This window comes from Mobula hypostoma, chromosome 6 (genome assembly GCF_963921235.1).
Source record: "Mobula hypostoma chromosome 6, sMobHyp1.1, whole genome shotgun sequence".
NCBI classification, from domain to species: Eukaryota; Metazoa; Chordata; class Chondrichthyes; order Myliobatiformes; family Myliobatidae; genus Mobula; species Mobula hypostoma.
This window is the reverse complement of record NC_086102.1, coordinates 53,644,529-53,667,808: the sequence shown is the minus strand read 5'-3', so window position 1 is coordinate 53,667,808 and position 23,280 is coordinate 53,644,529. Positions and strand designations below refer to the sequence as shown.

Genomic DNA, 23,280 nt, shown 5'->3' with positions numbered 1-23,280 from the left:
ATGAAACAACATTAGCTATCCTCCAGCCCTCCAGACCTCCAGCCCCTCACCTGCGGCTAAGGATGCTTTAACTATCTCTGGCTGGGCCTCTGCAATTTCTGCACTGGCCTCCCATATAGACCAAGAGGACACCTTATCAGGCCCTGGGAATTACCTACCATAATTTTCCCTCAAGACAGCAAGCACGTCCTTCTCTGTAATTTGGATACAGTCTATGAATTCAGTAATGTTTTGCTTCAGTTCTACAGTCTCTGCGTCCATCTCCCAAGAGAATAAATAATCAAAAACTCTATTGAAAATCTATTACACCCTCCATCTCTTTTGTATAAATTACCACACTGATCTCATGTGGACTAATTTGGTCCATTGCTATCCTTTTGATCTTAATATATCTGTAGAAGTCCTTGGGATTCTCCTTCACATTGTCTGCCAGAGCAAGCTAATGCCTTCTTTTAGCCCTCCTGATTTTCCTTTTAAGTGTTCTCTTGCATTCATTATACTCTTCAAGCATCTCATTTGTTTCTTGCTGCCTATACTTGCTGTGCAAAAACTTCTTCTTCTTCTTAACCAGGGCCTCAATATCCTTTGAAACCAAGGTTCCCTAAACCCATTAGACTTGCCTTTCATTCTTACAAGGAACATACAAACTCTGCACTCTCAGTATTTCACTTTTGAAGGTCCCCCATTTACTGAAGATCCCTTTGCCAGAAAACAACCTGACCCAATCCACACTTGCCAGGTCCTTTCTGATGGCATCAAAATTGGCTTTTCTCCATTTAAAATCTCAAACCAAGGGCTAGTCCTATCCTTCTATGTGATTATCTTCAAACTAATGTAATTATGATCACCAGATCCAAAGTGTTCGCCTATACATATTTCAGTCACCTGCCCTGACTCATTCTCTAATAAGAGATCCAGTACCACACTCTCTCCAATTGGAATCTCTATAGATTGATTAAGACCATAAGGCCATGAAAGATAGGAACAGAATTAGGCTACTCGGTCCATTGAGTCTGCTCCACCATTCCATCATTGCTGATTTATTATCCTTCCCAATCCTGTTCTCCTGCCTTCTACCTGTAACCTTTGACGACCTTACTACTCAAGAACCTATCAATCTCCACTTTAAATATATCAAACGACTTGGCCTCCACAGCCGTCTGTAGCAATGAATTCCACAGATTCACCACCTTCTGGCAAAAGCATTTCCTCCTCACAGTTGTTGTAAAGGGACATCCCTCTATTTTGAGGCTGTGCCCTCTGGGCCTAGACTCCCGCACAAGGGAACATCCACTCGTTCAAAGACTTAAAATATTCAGTAGGTTTCAATGAGGGAGCCCCTCATTCTTCTAAACTCCAGTGAATACTGGCCTAGAGTCATCAAACTCTGCTCATATATTAATTCTTTCATTCCTGGGATCATTTTTGTGAATATTTTCTGGACCCTCTCCAATGCCAGCACATCTTTTCTTAGATAAGGGGCCCAAAACTGCACACAATGCTCCAAGTGCAGTCTGACCAATGCCTTATAAAGCCTTAGCATTACATCCTTGCGTTTATATTGCAGTCCTCCCGAAATGAATGCTAACAATGCATTTGCCTTCCTCACCACCGACTCAGCTTGCAAGTTAATCTTTAGGGAACACTGCATGAGTTCTCCCAAGTCCCTTTGAACCTCTGAATTCTGAACTTGCTCCCCATTTGGAAAATAGTCCACACTTTTATTCCTTCTACCAAAGTACATGACTATATTCTTTCCTACACTGTATCAATCCTCCACTTCCTTGCCAATTCTCCTAATCCGTCCAAGTCCTTCTGCTGACTCCCTGCTTCCTCAGCAGTACTGCCACCTATCTTTGTATTGTCCGCAAACTTAGCTAGCAAAACATCAATTTCAATCTCCAAATCATTGACATATAAAGTGAAAAGCTATCCCAACACAGACTCCTGTGGAACACTGCTGGTCCTAGGCAGTCAACACATATAGGCACCCTTTATTCTGACTCTGCCTTCAATCAGTCTTCTACCTTTCCTATAATGCCATGGACTCCTATCTTGTTTAGCAGCCTTGTCAAAAGCCTTCTGAAAATCCAAGTAAACAACATCCACTGACTCTCCTTCGCCTATCCTGGCTGTTATTTCCTCAAAGAATCCCAGCAGGTTTGTCAGGCAAGATTTCCCCTTATGCTTATTTTACCATATTCCTCCAAGTACTCCAGGTAACTCCTTAATAATGGATTCCAACATATTTACAACCACTAATGTAGGGCGAACTGGTCTATAATTTCCTTTTTTATGCCTTCCTCCCTTCTTAAAGAGTAGAGAGACACTTGTGAAAATAAATGATGTTGAAAGTTTAAGCAAATCCGCTGATAGAAAGGTTGTGAGTGGTGGTAAAAATCTTCTGAGGTGTATATATTTCAATGCTAGGAGTATTGCGGGGAAGGCGGATGAGTTGAGGGCGTGGATTGACACGTGGAATTATGATGTTGTAGCAATTAGTGAAACTTGGCTACAGGAGGGGCAGGACTGGCAGCTTAATATTCCAGGGTTCCGATGTTTCAGATGTGATCGAGGCAGAGAAATGAAAGGTGGGGGAGTAGCATTGCTTGTTAGGGAAAATATTACAGCAGTGCCCAGGCAGGACAGATTAGAGGGCTTGTCTACTGAGTCCTTATGGGTGGAGCTGAGAAATAGGAAAGGTATGGCCACATTAGTGGGATTGTATTACAGACCACCCAATAGTCAACGAGACTTGGAAGAGCAAATCTGCAGAGAGATAGCAGGCAACTGCAGGAAACATAAAGTTGTGGTGGTAGGGGATTTTAATTTTCCATATATTGATTGGGACTCCCATACTGTTAGGGGTCTAGATGGTTTAGAGTTTGTAAAACATGTTCAGGAAAGTTTTCTAAATCAATATATAGAGGGACCAACTAGAGGGGATGCAATATTGGATCTCCTGTTAGGAAACGAATTAGGGCAAGTGACAGAAGTCTGTGTAGGGGAGCACTTTGGTTCCAGTGATCATAACACCATTAGTTTCAATTTGATCATGGACAAGGATAGATCTGGTCCTGGGGTTGAGGTTCTGAACTGGAAGAAGGCCAAATTTGAAGAAATGAGAAAGGATCTAAAAAGCGTGGATTGGGACAGGTTGTTCTCTGGCAAAGATGTCATTGGTAGGTGGGAAGCCTTCAAAGGGGAAATTTTGAGAGTGCAGAGTTTGTATGTTCCTGTCAGGATTAAAGGCAAATTGAATAGGAATAAGGAACCTTGGTTCTCAAGGGATATTGCAACTCTGATAAAGAAGAAGAGGGAGTTGTATGAAATGTATAGGAAACAGGGGGTAAATCAGGTGCTTGAGGAGTATAAGAAGTGCAAGAAAATACTTAATAAAGAAATCAGGAGGGCTAAAAGAAGACATGAGGTTGCCTTGGCAGTCAAAGTGAAGGATAATCCAAAGAGCTTTTACAAGTATATTAAGAGCAAAAGGATTGTAAGGGATAAAATTGGTCCTCTTGAAGATCAGAGTGGTCGGCTTTGTGCGGAACCAAAGGAAATGGGGGAGATCTTAAATAGGTTTTTTGCGTCTGTATTTACTAAGGAAGCTGGCATGAAATCTATGGAATTGAGGGAATCAAGTAGTGAGACCATGGAAACTGTACAGATTGAAAAGGAGGAGGTGCTTGCTGTCTTGAGGAAAATTAAAGTGGATAAATCCCCGGGACCTGACAGAGTGTTCCCTCGGACCTTGAAGGAGACTAGTGTTGAAATTACGGGGGCCCTGGCAGAAATATTTAAAATGTTGCTGTCTACGGGTGAAGTGCCGGAGGATTGGAGAGTGGCTCATGTTGTTCCATTGTTTAAAAAAGGATCGAAAAGTAATCCGGGAAATTATAGGTCGGTGAGTTTAACGTCAGTAGTAGGTAAGTTATTGGAGGGAGTACTAAGAGACAGAATCTACAAGCATTTGGATAGACAGGGGCTTATTAGGGAGAGTCAACATGGCTTTGTGCGTGGTAGGTCATGTTTGACCAATCTGTTGGAGTTTTTCGAGGAGGTTACCAGGAAAGTGGATGAAGGGAAGGCAGTGGATATTGTCTACATGGACTTCAGTAAGGCCTTTGACAAGGTCCCGCATGGGAGGTTAGTTAGGAAAATTCAGTCGCTAGGTATACATGGAGAGGTGGTAAATTGGATTAGACATTGGCTCGATGGAAGAAGCCAAAGAGTGGTGGTAGAGAATTGCTTCTCTGAGTGGAGGCCTGTGACTAGTGGTGTGCCACAGGGATCAGTGCTGGGTCCATTGTTATTTGTCATCTATATCAATGATCTGGATGATAATGTGGTAAATTGGAACAGCAAGTTTGCTGATGATACAAAGATTGGAGGTGTAGTAGACAGTTAGGAAGGTTTTCAGAGCCTGCAGAGGGACTTGGACCAGCTGGAAAAATGGGCTGAAAAATGGCAGATGGAGTTTAATACTGACAAGTGTGAGGTATTGCACGTTGGAAAGACAAACCAAGGTAGAACATACAGGGTTAATGGTAAGGCACGGAACAGAGGGATCTGGGAATACAGATACAAAATTCCCTACAAGTGTCGTCACAGGTAGATAGGGTCGTAAAGAGAGCTTTTGGTACATTGGCCTTTATTAATCGAAGTATTGAGTATAAGAGCTGGAATGTTATGTTGAGGTTGAGCATTGGTGAGGCCGAATCTGGAGTATTGTGTTCAGTTTTGGTCACCAAATTACAGGAAGGATATAAATAAGGTTGAAAGAGTGCAGAGAAGGTTTACAAGGATGTTGCTGGGACTTCAGAAACTCAGTTACAGAGAAAGATTAAATAGGTTAGGACTTTATTCCCTGGAGCGTAGAAGAATGAGGGGAGATTTGATAGAGGTATATAAAATTATGATGGGTATAGATGGAGTGAATGCAAGCAGGCTTTTTCCACTGAGGCAAGGGGAGAAAAAAACCAGAGAACATGGGTTAAGGGTGAGGGGAGAAAAGTTTAAAGGGAACATTGGGGGGGCTTCTTCACACAGAGAGTGGTGGGAGTATGGAATGAGCTGCCAGACGAGGTGGTAAATGCGGGTTCTTTTTTAACATTTAAGAATAAATTGGACAGATACATGGATGGGAGGTGTATGGAGGGATACGGTCCTTGTGCAGGTCAGTGGGACTAGGCAGAAAATGGTTCGGCACAGCCAAGAAGTGCCAAGGGGCCTGTTTCTGTGCTGTAGTTTCTATGGTTTGTGATTTTCTAGTCCTCCGGAAACATTCTAGAATCTAACCATTCTTGAAAGGTCATTAAAAATGCCACCACAATCTCTTCAGGTACCATTTTCAGAACCCTGGGGTGTAGTCCATCTGGTCAAGCTGTCTTATCTACTTTCAAACGTTTCAGCTTCTCAGTAAGAGCAACTTGCTTCTCCTTGGTAAGAGCAACCATACTGACATCTGCCCTCTGATGCTCTCAAATTGTTGGCGTACTGCTGGAGTTTTCCACGGTGAACAAAATACTTTTTAAGTTCATCTGCAATTTTTTCTCTTCCATGACTACATCTCAGGAATCTTTTTCCAGCAGTCTGATATTCATTCTTGCCTCTCTTTTACTCTTTACATATGTGAAAAAAAATCTTTTGGTATCCTTTTTTATATTTTTGGCCGGCTTACCTTAATATATTAACTTTTCTCTCCTTATAGTTGCCTTCAGTTGGTGTTTAAAACCTTCCCAATTCTCTAACTTCCCACTAAGCTTTGCTGTATTATACACCCTCTCTTTTGCTCTTATGCTGTCATCCACTTCCCTTGACAGCCACAGTTGCCTCATCCTCCCTTTAGAATACTTCTTCTTCTTTGAGATGTATTGATTCTGTGACTTCTGAATTGCTTCCAGAAACTCCACCCATTGCTGTTCTGCTGTCATCTCTGCTAGTGGCACTTTCCAATCTGCTTTGGCAAGCTCCTCTCTCATGCCTCTGTAATCCTCTTTACTCCACTGTAATACTGATACATCTGATTTTAACTTCTCACTCTCAAACTGGTAGTACAGGATTTTTATCTGAGATATGGAGGATTCAAATGTGAGATCTATTTGCTGCAGTTTTGGTAAATTTTCAAATTGTAAATACCATTTTTGTAATTTTATGGTTCCATATACACATATCTGCATTTTTAAATTGTATATGTGGCTTTTTAATCCCATAATCTTCATTATTAATAAACCACAGTGAATACTTTATGGGTCATTATTAACCATCATCTGCCTTTAGACAACCTGTCTACCAGAGTCATTGTCAGAGTTGTACAGAATAGAAACAGGCCCTTCAGTCTACCACATGTATTCTCACCATCATGTCTATTTATAGTCATTCCATTTGCCTGCATGAATTCCATATCTCTCTCTCCCTGGCTCATTTAAGTACCTGTCAAGATGCCTCATATATATATATTTCATCACCTCCTCTGACAGCTTATTCCATTTACCAACTATTCTGGGTGTGAAAAATGTGCTCCTCAGATCCCTTTTAAACCTTCTCTTGGTCACCTTAAATCTACGCTTCTGATTTTAGTCATTTCCACCACAGGAAACAGACATTGCTATCTATGCTATTTATGCCTCTCATAATTCTACATACCTCTAATCATGTCTCCTCCCAGCTTGCTACAGTCTAGGGGAAACAGACCCAGTGTATCCAATTCCTTCTGCTAACTCAAGTTCTCCACTCCAGGCAACATAATTGTGAATCTTTTCTGCAGCCTCTGTTTTAATCGTATCTTTCCTGTAGCACGCTGACCAGAACCGCACATAATATTCCAAGTGCAGACTAAGCAAACTTTTGTACAACTGACACCTGAAGTGCCAACATCCCTACTCAGTGCCTCAGCCAATGAATCTAAGCATGCCATATGCCTTCTTCACTACCCTGTCTACTTGTATTCCCATTTTCAGGGAACTATTTCCACCATCTGCACAATCTCTGTGTCCAAGTTAAATTCCATCTGCCATTCCCTTTCTCAGTTGATCTCTATCCTGTTGTAGTTTCACCTTCTTCAGTATCAATGACTCCACCATTTTTTTTCGCCATCTACAAACTTACTCAATCACGCTACCTACATTCGCATCCAAATCATTATGTTACAAACAACAGAGGATCCAGCAATGATCCCTGCAGCACACTACAGATCACAGGCCTCCCATCTGGAAAAGCAACCCTACACTATCACTCTCTGCTTCCTCATCTATTGAACCTTCTCACTCTGAATCCATGTGTTCTAACCTGCTGTCACAGTCTACCATGTGGAAGACTTTGCTATAATGTCCATGCAGAAAACATCTACTGCTGTGCTCACGTGTCTCTTGGTTACATCTTCAATAAAAAACTATTTAATTTGTGAGATGTGATTCTGCTAATCAGTCCTCATCCTTCCAAATGCTAATAAACTCTTCCTCTGAAAATCCCTTCCAATAACTTTCCCACCACTTATGCAAGACTCACTTGCCTGCAGTTTGCTGAAGTGTCCCTGCTGCTCTTCTTAAATAAAGGCACAATATTAACTATCCTCCCGTGCCACACCTATGGCTGACAAAGATACCAAGGTCAGGGTCCTGGTGAGTGGGAAGGAAGTGGGAAACTCAAAGTCTTTGCAGGAGGGGTTGGAAGGCGGACTTGTAGGGAGCTTGGCAAGTATTAGCTGATGAGCTGGAGACTAAACCTGTGTGATTTCAGAATTGTCAAATTGTTGACTTTTGGAGCACTTCTCTAGGCACGTAATTCTCCCTTGGGTAAAATTTACTTCCATTAACTTCAGTGAAATGAATTTTAGAAACTTTAAAGTATTTTAGAAGTTTTAAAGTATAACTCCAATAATCCTCAGTTTTGTTTGTTTAAATGATACAGACTGGGATGAATTACTACCTCTGACCTTTTTGCAAATTTACTATAGGTAATTAATTTGCCCAGGTCTTTGACTGAAATGAAGACTCATTTTCTCCCTCCATAGTTATTACCCCATCTGCTAAGTGTTTTCAGTATTGTTCAAAAATCTAATAACTCATTGACAGAAATGTTGTCCACATCTTTGTTTCATCTTTCTGCTCATTAATGTATTATACTTACCAGTTACAGTGAGGCAGGTCTTGCCAGAGCTTGAATCAATTTCAGATGTATTAAAGAGACATTGATAACATCCTTCATCTTCAAGCTTTATTCCAGATAGTTCTATTGTGTACACTGACTCATTTGTTGATATAAAAGAAGCTCTTTTAACATGTTTCTCAAATGCATTGAGTTTTACATTAAATTTGATATTTTCCTCAGATTGACCTCTTAGCTTTTTCCAGATAACCTGTTGAATATTTTCTAATTGTGTTGTACAGCTGAAGTTAACGTTTGCACTTATAACTGCTGTCTTATTCTCTTGAGTCTCTTCATGTGGACTTTTTGCTGTGAAATGGAAACAGAATACAGTTAAAATTTCCCGTCAAGACCTTGAAGTTTTCAAATTGGTATGAATGATTTTACCACAGTTTGGTAAAATGATTCTCATCAGCTTTGTTCCACTCCAAAGCCCAAAGCACAAACCCTGGACTTGTACTTCCGTGCTGATTTGAAGGAGCAGCACTGTATTGGAAGTGTACTTTTCAACTGAATTGGTAAATTGAGACCCTGACTGCTCCTCTGATACAAAGCTCTTTACAATGGACAGGGCAAGTTTTCTCCTGACCCTGGCCAATAGTGATTGCAAATCATTTATTATTAATAACATTATTAAACATCAATCCTTAAATAGTTGACAACTCCATCTGTAATAAGTTTTCATAGGCAACAACACTTGAACTGGAAAACTAGAAGAATCTGTTGCAGGACAGCACCAAAAATACTTTTTTATTTACCTGAATATCATGTCAGAAGATGCAAGACAGCTGATCTTTATCTCAGTTATCATATTGGTTTCTATAGCACTGCAAATACCACACCCATTATTTCCTGATTACATGCAAGGGTCAAACATGTACAGTAAAGTCCTTTTGGTACTGCACTTTACTTTTCCTGCAGGGCTCACACCTGACATTTCTTCTGGATGAAAAAGCACATAACTATGTATTTGGTTCCCAGTCACTGCCCCATTATCTATCTCTGGTGCTTTTAATAGCAATGCCTTATTTCTGGAGCATCATGAATACAACCTTTTCATGTTTCATAACAAAAGTGCCAGAAATTACTCATCTGAACTCTTGAACTCCCATTGTTACTCATTATTTTAAGTCTAAAAGATAAAGAGCAAAATCTGTGATATTCTTTGTGGGGATAAAACAGCTACAGTTTGGGAAGACATTGTTAGTGAGCTACCAGGAAACTACATGCATAAAAGTTTATCCCCAGTTGCTACAGGTCATTCATGTTTTTATAGATGTCCGTAAGTTGATTTTGTCCATGATGGAAAATAAACAACAAAATAAAACTCACTTGGTATCATAACCAATGGTAACCATACCTCCACAGTACTACAAGGAGTGGCATCAAAAGCACACACGACTGATAAAGAAAGAACAATTTTAGAAAGTGAAGTGAGAAGAAACTAATTCTGCTGTTTGTAAGTACGTACATTGAATTTTGTGAGCATGCCTGTATGTAGGGGTGTTCATAAGTTGAAAGTTCTTAACCCAGGAATATCCTACACTACTAAATACATTATTACATTAACTATGTGATAGTCTGCCTTGAAATCCATTCCAATGATATCAATGGATTACAGCACAGAAACAAGCTTTCCACCCCACCAAGTTTCACTAAGCAGCAAGCATCCATTCACAGTAGTCCCATTTTGTTCTCCCCTCAACATTCCTGTCATTCATGCAATTTACTGCGGCCAATCTATCAATCTGCACATCTTTGATGTGTGAGTGGAAACCACTGCAGCCAAAGGAAATCCGTGTGGTCATGGAGAGAATGTCCAAATAACTGAGGTCAAGATTGAAGCCGGGCACTGGAGCTCGTGGGCAACAGCTTTATTAGCGCATATTGTGGACAGCAGTATTCTGAATCTAGATTATTTAACCCACTGTTTACCTCAGGTCCTCAAATGAAATTTGAATTACTAGTCCTCCAATTTAACAACTGACCACATGATTTCCTTGGCAATACACAAAGTACTCTCATAACTACTGATCCAGGCAGAATACCTGTCAGTGCAACAAGGAAAGTACAATGGTTTAAGAACATACGATGCTAAGCACATAACTGAGCAATGTCCCATCCATGATCCAGTTAAACCCGTGGACTGTAGACTGCTAAATTGCCTGATTGCTTCTCAGCTGCAAGGTCAGCCTCATGGGAAATAAAACATCTTAATTAATCAACACACCATGAGATATGTGTTTCAAAATGATCCAAATTGAATTTTCAGTCGTAATAGACAATACCTATTATCGACTAGACATAACTTATTGCTTATTCTTACTAATTAACATCAACTTCAGGTAAGTAAATATCAGTTGTATTTTTAAGTAAAAAGTAAATATTTTAGTCACTTTTACATGAGATAATGAAATTACAGAACAGACTATCATAGATGATTTTAATTCAATCAATTCTATTTCAAGATAACAATTAACAAAAAAAGATTGAGAGTTTTGTTTGAATAGGTTAGTTTGAATGACGCTAGAATTAAAAAAATTCTGGAATCTTGCACGAGTTTGCATTCATGATTAAATAGTCACATAGGGAATGTGGAAGGAGATAATTTAATGAGCGAAGTGGACTTCGGTGGTTGAAGACATACTTTATTTTTATTTGTACAAGTCTTACCAAGTACATTCAGGCAGGTCTTCCCAATATTTGATCCATCTGGGAATACTGATAACATCCTTTATCTTCATGTCTCACTCCAGAAAGTACAAGGGTGGATTCTTGCTGCTTTGATGTCAAAATAGACACCCTATCCATAAATGGTCCAAATACTTTGGGTCCAATTTTTTCATTATAGATGGCGATGTTTTCCTCTGTTTGACCATTTAACTTTTGTCAGGTCACCTGTAGAATATCATTTAAATTTGTTGTACAAGTGAAGGAAAAACTTTCTCCTAAAACTGCTGTTATTTTTTCCTTTGTCTTCACAATTGGACTTTGAGCTGTGAAACAGAAATAAAATAGAATATTGTAAAGAAAACTAATCAACCATTTCACAAATATTTATTCCCAAAACACTCAAAGGTATGCTAATTATACTGGATATACATATGTCTTGGATGAGAATGCATGTGTCTGATAACATATATACAGAAGAGGTAAAAATTTGTGCCTGCTGAAGGGTCTCGGCCCGAAATGTAAACTGCACTTTTTTCTATTGATGCTGCCTGACCTGTTGAGCTCCTCCAGCATTTTGTGTGTGTTGCAAAAAATTGTGGAGATTGTAGAAAGCAAAGAAGGTAGCCTATGTGTACAGCGGGACACAGATCAGTCAGAAAGTTAAGCAGAAAAATGGTAAATGGAATGAGCTAATGCACCTTGGAAAGCAAATCCTTGCAGGATATGTACAGTAAATGGTAAGAACTTTAGGAGTATTGATGCATAGAGGGACCTTTGGGTGCAAGTCTATAGCTCACTGAAAATGGTAATCTAGCTGCATAGGAAAACAAGGAAGACATTTTGTCTGCTTGGTTTCATAGGCTGAGATATTGAGTATAAGAGTTATGGTGTCATGTTATAGCTGTATGAAACATTGGTTAGACCACACTGGAGTGTTGGGTACAGCTCCATTTGCCACACTGGAGGGAGGGTGCTGTAACAATAGAAAGAGTGCAGAAGAGATTCACCAGATAGTTGCCTGGAATGGTGGGCTACACAGAAATTGAATAGCTGGGTTTATTCTTATTGGAACATACAGTGTGCTAGAAAGTTCGTGAGCCCTGTAGAATTTTCTCTATTTTGGCATAAATATAACCTAAAATGTGATCAGATCTTCACATTAAGTCCTAAAATGAGATAAAGAGAACCCAATTAAATAAATGACACAAAATATTATACTTGTTCATTTACTTATTGAGAAAAATTATCTCTACAATTCTTCTTCTAAGGTCCTCTGAAAGTTGTTTTGATCACGGCATGGGGCACATAAACAGATCTTTCTTGAGAAGAGCAGACTTTGTCAGTAACCCGACTTGGTGAACCATTTTTATAGGGCAGGGCACGTCCACAACCCAAACCTCCAATCTCACCACATTGATTGGAACACCTGACTCCAAATAGCTTTTGTAGAAGGCATTACCCCAGAGGTTCACATACTTTCACCAACAGATATATGTAATACTGTAATTTTGTAATAATGTAATATATGCAAATTTGCCTCCAACTTCCACCCTGCTCTCAAATTTACCCGGTCCATTTCTGACACCTCCCTCCCCTTCTCAATCTCTCTGTCTCTATCTCTGGAGACAGCTTATCTACCGATGTCCACTATAAACCCATGGACTCTCACAGCTACCTGGACAATACCTCTTCCCACTATGGTACGTGCAAAAACGCAATCCCCTTCTCATAATGCCTCTTCCCCTCTCTTTTACCTTGCCCCTGTACGTTTTGAAACATCTAAATCTTCGAACAGCCAACAGCCATTCTGTTAGCCAAGTCTCTATAATATCACAACATTGTAGTTCCATGTGCTGATCTATATTATAGGTGCATCACCCATGTTTCTGATATTCTTTGCATTAAAATAGACTCACTTCAACACATCCTACTGACTGCAATTATACCCCATCCAGTACCTATTCTTCCTCACAGTCTGTCCGCATGCTGAATCTACCATTACACCTGCTGCCTATTTTCTGACCTTCCCACCCCCTGCCAAACTAGTTGAAATCCTTCCCAATAGCTCAAGCAAATCTGCCCACAAGGATATTGGTCTCCCTTGAATTAAGGTATAACCTGTCCCTTTTGTACAGGATATACCTTCTCTGGAAGAGTTTTCAATGATTCACAAATCTGAAACCATCTCTTCAGCCACACGTACACTTGCTAAATTATCCTATTATTATCCACACCAGTGCATGGCACAGGCTGCAATCCAGAGATTATTGCCCATGAGGTGCTGCTTTAGGATTCCTACCTAACTCCTTCTATTTGCTCTTCAGGACTTCACGTCCCTTTTCCTACCTAAGTCAATTGTATCAATATATATGACTTGCGGTTGTCCACCCTCTCCCTTAAGAATGCTATGGACGCGATCTGAGATGTCTTTGATCCTGGAACCTTGGAGGTAACAAAACATCTGGGAGTCTCTTTCATATCCAGGAAATCTCCTCTCTGTTGCCTTAAGTACCGAATCCTCTATCATCACCCCTCTTTCCTTCTTCCTCTTCCCTTCTGACCCCGAGATCCCTCTGCTCCTCCACACTACCAAGTATCCTGCCATTTACTTTGTACTCTGCCTTGGAGTTTGTCCTTCCAAAGTGTACCACCTCACACTTCTCCGGGTTGAACTCCATCTGCCACTTCTCAGCCCATTTCTGCATCCTATCAATGTCTCTCTGCAATCGTTGACAATCCTCTACACTACCTACAACACCACCAACCTTTGTGTCGTCTGCAAACTTGCCAACCCACCCTTCTACCCCAACATCCAGGTCGTTAATAAAAATCACGAGAAGTAGAGGTCCACGAACAGATCGTTGTGGGACACCACTAGTCACAATCCTCCAATCTGAATGTACTCCCTCCACCACCACCCTCTGCCTTCTGCAGGCAAGCCAATTCTGAATCCACCTGGCCAAACTTCCCAGGATCCCATGCCTTCTGACTTTCTGAATAAGCCTACCGTGTGGAACCTTGTCAAATGCCTTACTAAAATCCATACAGATCACATCCACTGCATCTATATGCCTCCTCACCTCCTCAAAGAACTCTATCAGGCTTGTTAGACACGATCTTCCCTTCACAAAGCCATGCTGACTGTCCCTGATCAGACCATGATTCTCTAAATGCCTATAGATCCTATCTCTAAGAATCTTTTCCAACAGCTTTCCCACCACAGACAGAAACGCAAACACGAGGAATTCTGCAGATGCTGGAAATTCAAGCAACACACATCAAAGCAGCAGGCCAGGCAGCATCTCTAGGAAGAGGTACAGTGGATGTTTCGGGCCGAGACCCTTAGTCAGGACTAACTGAAAGAAGAGCTAGTAAGAGATTTGAAAGTGGGAGGGGGAGGGGGAGATCCAAAATGATAGGAGAAGACAGGAGGGGGAGGGATGGAGCCAAGAGCTGGACAGTTGATTGGCAAAAGGGATATGAGAGGATCATGGGACAGGAGGCCCAGGGAGAAAGAAAAGGGGGAGGGAGAGAAAACCCAGAGGATGGGCAAGGAGTATAGTGAGAGGGACAGAGGGAGAAAAAGGAGTGAGAGAAAAAGAATGTGTGTATATAAATAAATAACAGATGGGGTACAAGGGGGAGGTGGGGCATTAGCGGAAGTTAGAGAAGTCAATGTTCATGCCGTGAGGTTGGAGGCTACCCAGACAGAATATAAGGCATTGTTCCTTCATCCTGAGTGTGGCTTCATCTTTACAGTAGAGGAGGCCGTGGATAGACATATCAGAATGGGAATGGGACGTGGAATTAAAATGTGTGGCCACTGGGAGATCCTGCTTTCTCTGGCGGACAGAGCGTAGGTGTTCAGCGAAACAATCTCCCAGTCTGCGTCGGGTCTCGCTAATACATAGAAGGCCACATCGGGAGCACGAGACGCAGTATGTCACCCCAGCCAACTCACAGGTGAAGTGTCGCCTCACCTGGAAGGACTGTCTGGGGCCCTGAATGGTGGTAAGGGATGAAGTGTAAGGGTATGTGTAGCACTTGTTCCGCCTACAAGGATAAGTGCCAAGTGGGAGATCGGTGGGGAGGGATGGGGGGGGAACGAATGGACAAGGGAGTCATGTAGGGAGCGATCCCTGCGGAAAGAAGAGAGAGTGGGGGAGGGAAAGATTTGCTTAGTGGTGGGATCGGGTTGGAGGTGGCGGAAGTTACGGAGAACAGTATCTTGGACCCGGAGGCTGGTGGGGTGGTAGGCGAGGACAAGGGGAAACCTATTCCTAGTGAGGTAGCGGGAGGATGGAGTGAGAGCAAATGTGCGTGAATTGGGGGAGAGGCGTTTGAGAGCAGAGTTGATGGTGGAGGAAGGGAAGCCCTTTTCTTTAAAAAGGACTGGGAGATCTTCCAGTTACACAGACCGCTCTTAAAGCAAAACATCCCTTCCAGCTTTGATTTCCTCACTTCTCCTGATAGCATCAGATCATTGCTAACATAAAGTTCCAAAAATGCTGGAGTACTTTACGCCCACAATTCATGTGTGTGTCTTAACAATGGATATCAAATGTTGGATCAAACCTGATACCAAAAAGAAAATCTGCTTCTGACCAAACTGCGCATTCATGTCATTGCTTACACATTTTTGGAGATTATAATAACTGGACAAATGACGGTAACCCTGATTGACATCCTTCCCCACACACCCATTTTCAGTTTGAGCCCCCTGACACAGGTTTGCTGCATCCTAATAGCAGCTTCTCTATCAGCTCCCCAAGGGATAAACTAATGGATCAAAAAGCAAGGTTCCAGTCTGTCTGTCTGAAAGCTACACTGAATGAAAGACTCCACTTACATACTACTTCCTCACAACTCGCTAAGACTTTAAAGAGTTTAATATAAGAAGTGCTACCGCAAGGTTTATAAATTATTATATCAGATTTGTAGCACGAGGAATAATTGAGTTCTAGGAGTGATAGTCCTGACAAGTTAATTTTGTAACATGACACTTTCAAAATACATGAAAAATGTGAGTAATAATAATGCCTTGTTTAAATTTACTAATTAGCATACAATGTATTTAGATCTTACAAAATGTATACATTGGAGTCTTTATCCCAGCTACATGAGTTGACACCTACAAAAATGACACAAACCAGGAAAAGAATATGACTCAAATGATTAATCTGCTGATGTTACAAACATAGCTATACCCTCACCAGATTTGATTTCAACTATTTCACCGAAAGAATAGCTTTTGCAAAAATCCGATCATTTAAATATAAAGCTTAATATTTTTAAAATGCAACTCAAATAGCTGAATAGATTTTATGCCCTAAAAGAGATTTGATCCTATTCCTAATAATGAGGCCTTAGTGCCATTTTATGAGACATACTTTGTGCTTGTGTGATCAAGATAAATGGAATAGTGGGTGGAAATTATCAAACATCCGCAGTCTATCACATAAAGGTCAGATGCAAAATAAGATGCCAATAAATGTTGCTTAATATCTGTGCAAGAGAAAATAATTAATAGCATGGTGCAAAATGCCACCAAATGTTTACAAAATAGCAGAGAGAAGTTACACAGCAAGAAGTGAGAAGTCAGCTCATGAATCAATGGGGAATCTTTGAACAGATGATTATCTGAAGGAATTGGGCCTACCCTGCTGTTAAAAGTTGCTTTAAAAACATTTCAGATGATGATTGATCATTTTCTCTCATTAAGACTTTTAAAAAAGATCAGGAGTGCAATTACAAAGTAGTTTCAACTTTGCACAATGCAAAATTATCCACTACAAAAACAGAAATTGCTGGAAATACTGAGCAGGCCAGGCAGCATTTATGGAAAGAAAAATAGAGTTAACATTTTGAGTACAAAGTCCATCATCAGAACTCGGAAGAGAAATTTTTACAGTTCTGATGAAAAATTAACTCTTTCTATTGATGTTGCCTGGCTTGCTGCGTACTTCCAGAATCTTCTGCTATTGTTTCATATTTCCAGAATCTGCAGTTAATTTTTAATTTTTACAGAACTTATACTGACTCCAAACAAACATGCACTGCACTTCCCTCCATGACAGGAATCAATAGTAACTCAGACAAACAAAATAAAAACGGAACATTCATTAGAAAATCTTACTTATTTTAATCCCCATCTTTGTTCCTAAATTATTCAGATGGAGCACGTTACTTTGTCTAATCTGCAAGAATAGATCATTAGCCTAAGTCCAATAAACCTAAGAGTAACCAATGTGAAGATCTTTACTTCTAGAAAGTGATGGGAAGGTGTCATAGTCGAAATGGTATTGGAGCCATTTGGAAACTCTCTAAAAGTAGCAGTCACAAAGCCTCCCCTTAAATACATACGACTGCCCTGGACCAAAAAGGCCATGAAACACATTTCAAAGCCCATCTCCAATTTGACTCTAGCAGAGGACAAAGTGTCAGGAGAAAAATACGTTGTTCATTCAGTCTTATTACCATCCTTGCTTTTTCCTTGTAGGTTCTGCACGCATGAACATTATGGCACCTTGCCCTGAGCTGACAGCATGGAGCTGGGTGATGTAAAGGATGTGTTGACAATAACATTGCTATTAGCTGATTGTCTAATGTAATTCTTTATCTCACACTAATCAAATTTATATGGAATTTACAGTGTGGGAACAAGCTAATTGGCCAAACTAATCCATGCTAGTTTTTAAGTTCACTTGAGCCTGTCCTCATTTTAATTTTCAAACCACTCTATTTCCATTAAGGAATCTTTGTTTCTTTTGCTTGTATATTTATTGAACCACCAGGCCCACAACATCACCACCCACCTCAAAATGCCTCTGTTGTTTGCCTCAGCAGTGCCTGCTGTTAGTTGCTTCCATTTTTTCAGCACAGCATGTAAAATTCTCTCCATCAACTTTAACAGCCACCTTAAACCCATACCTCCCTGACTGTGCACCAAATTCCTCAGAAAGAAAGAGCACATTGCATGCACAGTGGTTCAGCCAATAGAATTGAGTTCACAGTGCCAGAAAGCAGTGTTCAATCCTGACTTTGGATGTTACATGTGTGGAGTTTGCATGTTCTCCTTGTGACTGCATGGGTTTCCTTCAGGGGCTCTGGTTTCTTCCTACATCCCAAAGAAAGTTGGCCACCATAAATTGCCCCTACACTGTCGGTAATTGTCAGAACCTGGTAGAGTGGCCTCAATTTGCTTCTATATTTATGGTCTTACGGTCTAATTGACAAAGAGAAATGCACTGGCTCACCATCTGAGAGACAGTGACCAGGAATTTCCTGGAAACATAGAGCCCACATTACACTTCACTACATCCTAGTTCTACCCTTCCCCAGCCTGAGTTCTTCCAGCAACAAATTTCAACCACAGCCAGCTCTTGGTCAGCAAAGATCATGAGGAGCAAGTCGTACCAGGCATAAATGACACTGAAGAAGCTCCATCCACTGTTCTGTTTGGGGGGGGGGGGTGTTAATCACGATCGGAATATCGGTAATAAGTGGCTAATACACTCAATTTCTTTTCTAAAAGGGTTTATCTAACGAATTTAATATTAAACACACAGCACATATTTTCCTCGCATGAATATAGCAATAAGTCAATTATCAGGGGAGGACAGGAGAGCTTGAAGTAAGTGTTGAACGAACTTCCAGTTGAAGTGGTAGAGGCAGGTTCGATATTATAATTTAAAGTTAAGTTGGATAGGTGTATGGACAGGAAAGGAATGGAGGGTTATGGGCTGAGTGCAGGTCGGTGGGGCGAGGTGAGAGTAGCGTTCGGCACGGACTAGAAAGGCAGAGATGGCCTGTTTCCATGCTTTAATTGTTATATGGTTATATGTCATTTATAAGTCAATAGCATTATAATATTTTAAGTAACATTTGGATATTAAACACACAGCACATATTTTCCCTGTATGAACATATAAAATCATTGCAACACACCAATATCGCTGAACCAGTGGGAGCCCTGGGCTTGTTTCGCTGCAACAAGACGGTGCCATCGAGGGGTGATGGGAGACAGTGATACTGGAAGGGGGGGGTTCCTTACGTCCAGTCTATTCTGCAATTTAGTTTTCGTTGCATTCACTGCAGAGATACGTTGGAAATGGAAGCAACGTTTTCAGTGCTTTCGTGGCTATCTCCGGATATTTAGCCATGACTTTGATCCAGAATGCCGGCAGAGATGTTATGTCAAACGTACCTTTCAGCCCACCATCATTTGCAAGCTCGAGGAGTTGATCTCCTTCCCGCGCTGACATGGATGACGTGCAGGTAATGGCCTCACGTGCGTTCGATTTCAACAGTGGGCGTGACAGAGAATGAGGAATGGTGCAGCTCACTCATATCGCCAAATCATATCGTTTCCTCGCGGCCCGGTACACATGCTTTGCGGCCCGGTGGTTGGGAACTGCTGAATAAAGGAATGCGTAACAGTTTATTCATACTAAAGCAATCCACCACAGAATTTAGACACATTCATGAGGCACAAGCAATGTAAGAACTATGTGTGTCAATTATTCTCTTTTTATAGACGTTCTCTGATATCTTCAACAAATCTGGTAGTGCAGAGAACCATTAGTCACATGACACAAGCCTTACTAAGGGACAGCAGCCCTAAATCCACAGTCGTTTTTTTTCATTGTTATATATACCACAACTGGCATGATTCTTTTTGTAATTGATTTACTAAAGCTCTGCAGTATGGGGAATTTTTCTCCATCTCACCGCAGACTTCCGAATCATCACTTCTCCCATTTTCACTCCGTGAGCAGTCTGTGTTCGATCTCATCACTCAACCTGTCATTTCTGTTCAGAAGCACGGTGCAGGGATTCTCGCTGTTTTGGTGCTGCACCCTCTCCTCCTTTGTTCTCAGATGCTCACACTCTTCCAGTGAAGCAAATCGCAAGCCTGAAGAGCACTACATTTCTCTAGGGGGTAAGTTAAAACCTTCCAGGCCTTATACTGCCTTCAGCTGCTGCGGATCTTCGCTGATATTCCTAATCTATGTTTCAGAACAAAACAGTTATCTCTTCTACACATTTTTATGTGTCTTCTATTCTGTGAGCAGGTCCTTTATCCTAAAGCCTGTGGAACTGAGGATGACCAGGTCTTGTATCACTCAGGATAAAGGAAGGAAACATTTCTGTTCTGATGAAAGGCCATTGAGCTAAAATGTTAACTCTTTCCCCTCTCCACCAATGCTGCTAAACCACCGGATTTTTAGAAACTTTCTTCCTTTTAACACGCGTTGCAGTCAGCTGATTGACTAAGTAGCTGATCCTCACCACAGCATTTTCCTCCCTTCCTTCCTCTACATTCATGGACCATGGGAGTGATATCCTCAACACATTTGCCAAGCCTCTGACCCTTCTCCTGTACCTGTTCATTCATTCCTCCTCCAGAACTATATTTTGTTTCTTTATAACTTCCATTTTCTCCTTTTTTTGCCCTTGCACCATTATTCTGTTGCTTTCCCCCATATCTACTTCCCTTCACCTTATTTTTAATGCTTTTAAACCATCTGCTCATCCATTCCATGACACGCTCAGTGCTATCATTTCCTTGGCTTGGTATTTGCTGAAATTCTGTCAATTTCTGAAACATTTTCAAAATTTATTTGTTTAGAAGTACAGCATGATAATAGGCCCTTCCAGCCAATGAGCCCAATTACACCCATATGACCAATTACACCACGAATCCATATGTGGGAGAAAACCGGAACAGTCGTGGAAATCCACACAGTCACAGGAGGAACACACAAAATCCTACCGACAGTGGTGGGAATTGAACCCAGTGTTCCACTGATTCCTATGCTACCGTGACCTAAACTATTAACTCTCCACCATTGCTGCTAAACCACCCGATTTTTAATAACATTTTTCCTTTCAACATTATGTATGATTATGGTGCTGTCAGGTTTTGTTCCTGCTTCATAAGTAATTGTTTCAGTTCTTGCACGTGCAGGATTTCAAAAGCACAAGGCTACTCCAGGTTTAAGTCCTTAATGCGGCAGATGTGAGGGCAGTGCTGAAAGAATGCTGCACAGTCTAAGGGCCTGCATTTCTGATCAGACACTAAACTAAATGCCTGCTCTAACAAAGGTCTGAAAATAATGCCATGACATTAGTTCAAAGAAAAGCTGCCTCACCTCTGAAATGGCAGAGCTGAAAATCTGATCACGTGGCCATTTAGCTCAATATGGATCTCCCAGTGGCCATACATTTTAATTCCACATCCCATTCCCATTCTGACATGTCTATCCACTGCCTCCTCTACTGTAAAGATGAAGCCACACTCAGTTTGGACGAACAACACCTTATATTCCGTCTGGGTAGACTCCAACCTGATGGCATGAATATTGACTTCTCTAACTTCCGCTAATGCCCCACCTCCCCCTCGTACCCCATCCGTTATTTATTTTTATACACACATTCTTTCTCTCACTCTCCTTTTTCTCCCTCTGTCCCTCTGACTATACCCCTTGCCCATCCTCTGGGTTCCCCCCGCCCTTGCCTTTCTCCCCGGGCCTCCTGTCCCATGATCCTCTTATATCCCTTTTGCCAATCACCTGTCCAGCTTTTGGCTCCATCCCTCCCCCTCCTGCCTTCTAACTATCATTTTGGATCTCCCCCTTCCCCTCCCACTTTCAAATCTCTCACTAACTCTTCCTTCAGTTAGTCCTGACGAAGGGTCTCGGCCTGAAACGTCGACTGTACCTCTTCCTAGAGATGCTGCCTGGCCTGCTGCGTTCACCAGCAACTTTGATGTGTGTTGCTTGAATTTCCAGCATCTGCAGAATTCCTCATGTTTGTGTTTCTGTCTCTGGTTTGATATGGTATACTTGCCTAATGGACCATTAATTTTACCTTAATGGTAGCAGACAGGAAAAACAGAGAGGAGTCATACAATTTGTAGAACTGTTCATCATTGACAGGAAAGACAGGAGTGTTGCAATTTGTAGAACTGCTCCTCATAGCTTCAGTGACCCACATTCAATCATAACTTCTGGTCGTCATATGTTTGTTTGTATGTTTTCCCTGTGAACTTGTGGGTTTCCTCTGGGTGCTGAGGTTTTCCCACATATCCCATAGATGTATAGATTGGAAAATTAATTGGCTACTATAAATTGCCCCTAGTGTACAGATTAACCATTAACCCAATTATTGTGTTAATGGGTTAATCTACACTGGGGAGAATCAGGGGAAGCTATTGGGAAACAAGAAGAATAAAATTGGAACGAGTGTAATTGGGTTAATGGTTGGTATAGACTCAGTACGCCTCCTTCTGTATTGTATTGCTCCTTGATCGTGACTGTACTCATATGTACTATTGCAGAGTATTTTATTTAAGCACTACATATGTACATCTAAAGATTGGCACATATTACAACATAGTGGGCATGATTACTGCTCATTGCATTTAATCATGGTGTTTCCCTACATAGCAGGAGTAGAAGAGCTTATTTTTGTCAGCAGGAGTTTCCACCTATACACCTTGGCTTCCACTTTTAGAACCTGGTTAGCAGGCTCTTATTCTTGTGTTTGAAGAAATTTCCATTTACAAATTGTATAATTCTAAAATAGAGACTCAACCAATGGCAATTGAAAGCTGGCTTGAATGGGAATTTTGGTCAGCTGGAACAGTTGGGCTAAAGGCCCTGTTTCTGTGCTATGTGATTCTATGCCTCTATGACCAGAACCAAGTCAATAAAGGCAAGAAGTCATTTAAAGCAAGTTTTGTGCTTTATTGGTTTGGATAAATATTGCAAGTGAACGAGATCCATTGTGTCCATGGGAAATTATCCAAAAAAGTCCTTTCAAACGAGTGACAATAGACACGACTTTAAGTGAAACAGTGCCCATTGGACTCTAAATATAATGGACATCACCCAAAATTATTCATTGATCAGAATCACATCATCTCCCCAAAATTAGTCTAAAGATGCATGAGTTTTCCAAGTGTTGGATCTCCATTCAGCATTGGCTTTCAGTAAAGCATTTTTTAAAATTAAAAGACAGCTTGATTAAGCTTGGACTTTTGGATCTGTGATAACTTGCAGCTGAAACCACTTGTACATACCTGAGTTAATTTGCAGATTTACTTCACTGCAGAGTACAGCTTGGACACAGATGTCCATGATGAGAGATTACAAGCATGAATGAATGCACTCAGCAGTCTCAATTAATGGTAATTAAACTATTCTCAAATGCTCTTTGTACAGCTACTTCATTAGGAACAGATGTAGATCTGGAGATGCCACGCAAGCCAAAAACCACAATCATATGTAATAGGAAATGATTTGACAGCTTCCACTGATACATCTGGATCCATCATAGTGCAATAGAAAACTACTTCATTACTTCTGATTAAGACAAATGAGTGAGTTTGGAAAAATCTGCATTGATTATCTCCAGTTAATGAGTATTTGTCTTCAAGACTTTTAGCTTTAGGGA

The 23,280-nt window shown here is 41.0% G+C and overlaps 1 protein-coding gene across 6 annotated transcripts in view; it reads right to left on the bottom strand.

Moving 5' to 3' along the window:
* The window catches only part of LOC134348049 (OX-2 membrane glycoprotein-like), a 52,795-nt gene that overhangs the window by 7,799 nt on the left and 21,716 nt on the right, over positions 1–23,280 (bottom strand). The window contains exons 2-4 of one of the 6 annotated variants that reach the window (XM_063050838.1): positions 19,028–19,237; positions 10,822–11,144; positions 8,131–8,457 (exon numbers count right to left, since the gene is read on the bottom strand). In XM_063050838.1, coding sequence (XP_062906908.1) covers positions 8,131–8,457; positions 10,822–10,879 — 385 coding nt within the window. In that variant the 5' untranslated portion in view covers positions 10,880–11,144; positions 19,028–19,237. Of the gene's footprint in view, positions 1–8,130; positions 8,458–10,520; positions 11,145–18,768; positions 18,975–19,027; positions 19,238–23,280 lie in introns of those variants that run through there. The other 5 variants (XM_063050839.1, XM_063050840.1, XM_063050841.1 and 2 more) reach the window with 5 other exon arrangements.